Genomic DNA, 7,500 nt, shown 5'->3' on the forward strand with positions numbered 1-7,500 from the left:
TGCGGCGATCTCGAAGAAGTGCAAACGTTTCGATTCTAACGACATGAGTCTTGAAGATAAGCCTCGTTCGGGACGTCCGTTAAAATTAGATGATGAAGACTTGCAAACCAGGTTGGACATTGTGCCTACATCGAGCATTCGAAAATTAACTGATGAGCTTGGAGTAGGCAAATCGCCAATTTACCGACACTTGAAGCAATTTGATTTTGTTCACAAAAATCAGCACCAAGATCCGCACAAACGTACCGAAACACAAGCCGACAGACGAATTAAAATTTGCCGTTAATTTCTCAGCAATCCACTTGACGAGCGATTTTGGAAGCACATTGTGACATCGGACGAGAAATGGGTCAATCTGGTCTTACAAATCGATGGCAGAAAGTCTTAGGAAATTATGGTCGTTATTTTGAGAATTAATTATTATTTTTTTTTTTTGTTATTACTTGGCGAGTAAAATTTCATTTTTTTGCAAGTGTTTACGAACTTTTGGGACAACCTTATAATATAATATGTGTTTGTTTGTTTTGTGCTAATGTGAATTACTCTATGAATTTGTTTTCTTGTATAAAAAAATATCGTTTGCATATTAGCCTAATTTAAAATATTCGTTTGCTGCATTCGTTGTTGAAAATCAAAGACTACTATTATTTACCGTTGCTTTAATATAAAGACACGCTGTTGTGGAGTGCCTGAATGGCACTTATGTAGGATGTATTATACATCTTAGTACATAGACTACATTTTTGGGAGCGGCAGCTTAAGATTGTCTTTATCTTTAATGTAGCTGTGATTTTTTTTTCGCATTTATTGACATCTTGTTTTACGTGTTGATTTTTTAAAAACAGGAATCACCACTTATCAAGGCCCGGAAGCCACTCAAGTATAAGGTTTAATGGGTATATATTAGTTAATTTAATTATAGCGTAGTAAACATAAGTAGTAGGAATTTTGTTCATTGGATTACTTAGGGGGGCGGTTTATCAAGAACTTGTTTACGTTGGACTTGAAGACGGTCATATTGTAGTCAGCTGGAAAGCAGGCAATCGGAAGAGAGTTCCATAGGCGTGAAGTTCTAAGAAAGAAGCTTTGTTCGTGGGATCTACATTTAGGTCTAGGCACAGACAAGTGGTTTCGGCGAGACAAGTGTTTTTCGTGAAAGTTTGGCGAGGTGGGGGGGGCATAGATTGAAACTCAGATGAGCACTTGCCATGAAAATAACGAGAAAGCAGAGACAGGTCAGCAACGCCTATTCTGTGGGGAAAAGTTGCTCTTCTGTTATCAAGCACCTAGAAAATTAGTACAAACCTGTTTTTCTGCAGTCTGTAGAGTTCTGCATGGACAAAAAGAATAAAGAAAAAAATGGCCGCCTTTTCTCTTTATATGCTTGTTATATTATTACCTAGCATGCAGATGAGATACTCCCGGTTGGATATAAAAAGCCTGATTTTTCAGAGAATGGATTGATTTTGGATTTAGATGTCAGAGTAGCAAGTGTTCTCAGCAGTGTGTCGTGTTCTAGAGTCGATGTTTGACAGTAGAGTGTTGAGGTTTGGACTTGAGTTTTGACAGCAGAACGTCGAGATTTGGAGTAGCGAGCTTTTAGCAGAAGTCGAGTTTAACATTTGACAGTTTTAATCACATAATGTTAATGTGTGTTTTGCGGTTTATTAATTGGCGTTTGCTTTTAATAATGTTTTGTATATCTTAATTTCTCGTTTTGCTTGAATAATTCTGTGTTTCTTTTTATTTCTCTGAATAGTTATAAGTTGTTTTTATTGCACCACACCCGAAACACATGTCGCATATACAGAATTATGAAAAATAAAAAATAAAAATAAACTATTCGAATTCCTCTCACTACTGTTCTCATCTTGAGTGCTATTTTCACAACGTTTCGATCGATGTAACCTCTTACCCCTTAAATTTGTATCTTGTCGAACTCTGGAATCATTCTGTTGAAATCGAGAATCTGCACGGAATTTTGAACGGAACCCTTTATTTAAAACAGGAGATAACATGCTCTCGTTCTGTCAGCCATGACTAGATAGATCTAAGAAATTCGCAATTGTGTTTTGAGTGCCATCCATATTGAGGATTGAACCTTCAACCTCTGGAAGTGTGTAATATAAAATTGAATTTTTATGAAGTCCTTTATCCATTGCACCACAAATTTGAAACTTCACGATTTTCTATTTTTTTTATATTTATACATGTATTGCCTACTTTTTTAATATTTATATATGTATTGTGTATTTTTTAATATTTATACATGCATTGTCTATTTTTTATATTCATACATGTATTGTGTATTTTTTTAATATTTACACATGTATTGTGTATTTTTTAATATTTATATATGCATTGTCTACTTTTTTAATATTTATACATGCATTGTGTATTTTTTAAATATTTATACATGCATTGTCTATTTTTTATATTTATACATGTATTGTGTATTTTTTAATATTTATACATGTATTGTCTAGTTTTTTTAAATATTTATACATGCATTGTCTACTTTTTTTTGAAAATTATACATGCATTATCTACTTTTTTTAAATATTTATACACGCATTGCCTACTTTTAAAAAATTATACATGCATTGTCTACTTTTTAATATTTATACATTCATTGCGTATTTATTTTAATATTTACACATGCATTGTCTACTTTAAAAAAATTATATATGCCTTGTCTATTTTTAAATATTTATACATGCATTAGGTGTATCAGAATTTTGGGGGAATTTTTGATAACCTAACACGAAACTGCGAATAAAATATAAAAAAAACTCGTTATTTCTCTTTTAAAAGTGGGCTGTTTATTTTTTTTTTATGGAATATACTTCCAAAATAAACTATTAAATTTGTTTAAAAAGTAATAGAAATATTATTTTTTCTTTAAAAAAAAACATTGTTTACAAAGTGCCGGCGCGCCTTCATGAAGCCATTTTTTTACGTAATGAAATCAATTGAATTTTACGAGTTAATTTTTTTTTTCAATTTGTATACTTTAAAAATCTATCCAAATTTTTTATTGATTAAATTTTTACGATATTTATAGGGTCAATGTGAAATTTTATGCTTTTTCCAATGAACCGAATATTATATTTTAGACAAACGTTTTTTTTTTAATTCACCTTCCCCCATTTTGAAATGTCTATTAAAATTTTAATAATTAATTTATGTATCCAAGTTTTACATATCACAAATTGAAGATAAAAGATCAATAAATAATATATTCAAATTTAAAACAAAAAAGAATAGTTTTGTGCAAATTTACCTGCCAAGTTAAAAGTTTAAAACCTTTCTTTATAACCACGTTGCGTTTTTTTAAATGAAACCTTATAATCTTCTTATATTGCACAGAAAGTTTCGTTTTATTACGAAAATTATTTCTATTTCATTCAATGTTTTTTTTTAGATATTAAAAATATTCACTCCATAAAGTGGTATTTAAATATATAAAATCAAAAACTCGTGTATTTCTTTGAGAAATAAAAAATCATCAACTTTTTTTTAAGGCAAACACTAATAAGTAAAATGTGACTAGTTTTCAGGTACGGAGGCACAAATTTCTTTACGTGTAAGGCTAGACGGCTAACGCGAACGTGTGGTTTTTACTTCCTTCTGTCAACCCGTAGTTCAAAACAATAAAAAACTACTTCCGGTTTTGATAAAAACGTAAAATGTTTGCGTCATGGCGGGATTTGCGAATAGGTGTTTAAAAAATTCTTTTAATTAAAAAATAAATGGATTTTAAAATATAAATATGGATAAATTCTGAACAATGAAGAATGGAACTAAACATTCAATAGTATTTTTTATAGGTAAATGATTTTTTGGAATTTATATCGATTTTTTATAATCGACATAAGTTAAATTTCGTTTATTTTCTTTAAATCGTAAAAAAAACGATTTAAAAAAACAAATATTGCACAATTTGCTATTAAACCTGTTATTATTTTTTTTTTAATTTGGTCTTTGCTCCTTTAATTGAAAACAAATTAGGGGTTGATTTACATTTTTAAAGTAGTTATAAGCTTCTAAAAAGATAGTATGTTGAATTATTAGTTCTTATCACGTCATTTTTAATGGCCGCTTCTGATACACTTATACATGCATTGTCTATTTTTAAATATTTATTGATGTATTGTCTACCATTTTAATATTTATACATTCATTGTCTATTTTTTTTAATAATTATAAATGAATTGTCTATTTTTTTAATATTTATACATGCATTGTTTACTGCTTTAATATTTATACATGCATTGTCTACTTTTTCACTGTGTAGGGAGAGGGTTACTTACTTTTTTTCTCATTTGGACTTTGGAGGCGTACGTGTTAGTTAGCTGATTGTGTCTGGATTGGGGTAGACTCTTCCCCTGGGGTACTTATACCAACCTCGATTAACTAAGATTGGTTTTCTGGAAATCCATTACGCTAATGAATTTTATATGTGACCCCGCGCTTTCTTTGAAGAGAGTTTTTTTTTTTTCGTGATCACCAAACACTCTCTACAAATTAAAAATGGCGGACTGAGAGATCATTACTACCAATATTCGATGGGCACCAAGTTCGAGTGAGATGTGGAGGTAAATTAATTGATCGTCAGTTCCTATGCAGCCCACGAACAAAACTACAGCAAAATCAATAATTATAGGAACACTAGAAAATAAAATGGAGAAAACACTGGGAGAAATTGGAAACAAAATGGAGGATTGATGTGATGAAGATAATCGACATTAAGAAAAATCCTCAAATGCGGAAACCAGCTAACTCAATTAGTTGATACTGATCAACTACTGACGAGTTAAAATACAACCGCACCTGCTAAACACAGCTAGAATATAATAAATAGAACTCATACTTAAACAAGCGAATTAAAAATTTCAGCTTAGATGCATAAAGAAAATTGTATAATCAGTCACCTTCTTACACCACAAAATATTGATTGCTACTACAAAAATGCTTCTATAAAAAGATTAAAATGATAAAAGACTGAAAAGAGAAATTCCTAGACTGCAATAAACTCGATGAGACTCAAATTCCAGACAAAGTAATCGGTTCCAGCGATTACTTAATGGTAAACGGCTGTTGAGAAAAAAGCAAAGTGTGTTGCCTATGGCGATCTAGTTAAGTTGAACGTATTGGCAATTTGAAGAAACTTCAGGGAACACTACCCCAGCGAACAACACCTGTTTAAGAAGCGAGCGATCACTGGTAAAGGCTTGTGTGAGAAGTAAATAACACCACTATTATAATAGTGTAGATTCTGTGGACAAAGAAACGAAATAATAAACCACATTATAAGTAAATATAAAAATCTGGCACCAGATAGATATACAAATATATATGACTGAATTAGGAATATACTCGATTGTTATGTGAATGTCTATATTCTGAACATACGGGCAAAAAAGCTCACATTACTCTCGTACTGACTTACTTCACAATGCATTGTCGTCTACATTGCACTGCAGAGAACCTACTATTAATGTGATAAAATTATTTTTATATATAATGGCTAAGATTTAAGTTTAAAATGAAAAAGTCAAGTATCATGATTCGATTATGCTTTGAACAGAAACATTCATTCTGGACGCGCTCCTGCCATATCAAAGAACCTACTGCTGATCTTATATGGCAAGCTCTTCGGTTTGTGTGGTAATAAAACTTCTCAAATACACTTGTGATGTTAGGCTGTGTAAGGTGTTAACTTTGGTCAAAATCGCTTGTTTCTTCATTCATCGGATCGTTTCGACTATTGATTATCGATACTTACCGAAGATATTCCGATACAAAATCTATCTAAGAACACTGTTAGGCACATAAAGTCCCGTGTGAAATTCATGAAAACTGACCCAACCGTTTTCGGGTCTATAAGGAATGAACTTACACACAGAGACAAAGTTCCTTTTATATAATAGTAGAGATAGAGATTCCGAAACTTGGATAAAGAAGAAATGTTGCGAGTTTGTCTCTGCTTTATCGTTATTTTCATGGCATGTGCTCGGCTGAGCTCCAATCTATGGTCGCCCTCGCCAAACTTTCATAAGAAACACCCGTCTAGCAAAATCACTATCAATAATTTCCCCCACTCTTTATCTGTACCTAAACCTAAGCGTAGATTCCATGAGCAAAGCTTCTTTATTAGAACTACACGCCTATGGAATTGTCTTCCGTTTTCCTGCTTTCCAGCTGATTACAATATGGTTGTCTTCAAGTCTAACGTAAACAAGTTCTTGATGAGCCGTTCCATATAAGTTAACAAATTCACCAAATTTCAATTACTAACGATTACTATATTGTCCAATTTCTACTGTACACTTTTTAACCCTTATCCTCGAGTGGTCTAAGGGCCTTGATAAGTGGTGATGCCCATGTAAAAAAATCCTGAGTTGTATTTCCAGTGAGAGAACGTAGTCAACTTAAATTGTTGTCAGAATCGTAAAGGGTATATATTTCGAGTTTAAATGACAAAGAGAAAATATTTGCTTGTATAGGGTGTCCCCAAAGAAGCTGATGGTTAAAATAAAATTTATAACTTTCTTAATTTTTTTATATTTTTCTTTTATTTTTTTCAGATCATCTAGAGCAGGGGTTCTCAACCGGGGTCCACATGGATCCTGGGTGTCCATGGAATATTTCTGGGGGTCTACAGGCAAAACATAACAAAACTTATCATTATTATTATAGTTGTTGTAGAATACTTTATTTGCATTAAATTAGTTTTCATTTAAAAATAAAGCTTAATTATGTAATATTTCTTTGATTATTAAAACCTCAAAATTTATATTAGTGAAAAATAGAAGATTGTCTTATGACCAATAGTTATGAAGGGGTCCATCAAGATAAAAAGAAGGGGAAAGAGGTCCATGAGTAAAAAAAAAGGTTGAGAACCACTGATCTAGAGTATCCCTTCCAAGGTCATCATGAGTCGTTTCATTACCGAGGAGCGGATATTTATCGTAAAGTCGTATTTTCGGTTGAATGAGTCAATATCAGAAACTTAAGGAGAATTTTGCCGAAACTTCAACACAAGAAATTCCCCTACTTCCAATGCAATAAAAGCTATGGTGGTTCGATTTCATGAGCAAGGGTCTGTACGTGACCTCCCTAAGTCTGGTAGACCCCATATGGCAAGAAGTGATGAGAATCGTCAGAAATTAGCAGAGAGGATCCATCCACATCAGTAAGAAGGAGATCAAGTCAAATTGGGGTTCCAGCAGGACGGTGCAACGGCGCATACGGCATGAAAAACATTAAATATGCCCCAGGACATATTCGGCAACCGAATAATTTCTCGTGGCTGTGAGATCAATTGGCCATCCCGCTCGCCAGATCTCACATGTGCAGATTTCTTCCTTTGGCGTTACCTCAAAGAGCGGGTATACGCAAACAAGCCAGCATCAATAAATGCCCTTAAAAATAATATAGAGTAGGAAATTAGGGCCATAAGCCGTGAAACGTTAAGTGATGTGCTGGACGATGCCC

The 7,500-nt window shown here is 32.6% G+C and overlaps 1 protein-coding gene across 1 annotated transcript in view; it reads left to right on the forward strand.

Moving 5' to 3' along the window:
- The window catches only part of LOC145261020 (histone-lysine N-methyltransferase SETMAR-like), a 405-nt gene extending 119 nt beyond the window's left edge, over positions 1-286 (forward strand). The window contains exon 1 of the mRNA XM_080119150.1: positions 1-286. This exon is cut by the window's left edge and continues 119 nt beyond it. Coding sequence (XP_079975276.1) covers positions 1-286 — 286 coding nt within the window.
- The last annotated feature ends 7,214 nt before the right edge of the window (positions 287-7,500 follow it).

The sequence above is a fragment of the Euprymna scolopes genome, chromosome 3 (genome assembly GCF_053919585.1).
Source record: "Euprymna scolopes isolate OS-2025 chromosome 3, ASM5391958v1, whole genome shotgun sequence".
NCBI classification, from domain to species: domain Eukaryota; kingdom Metazoa; phylum Mollusca; class Cephalopoda; order Sepiida; family Sepiolidae; genus Euprymna; species Euprymna scolopes.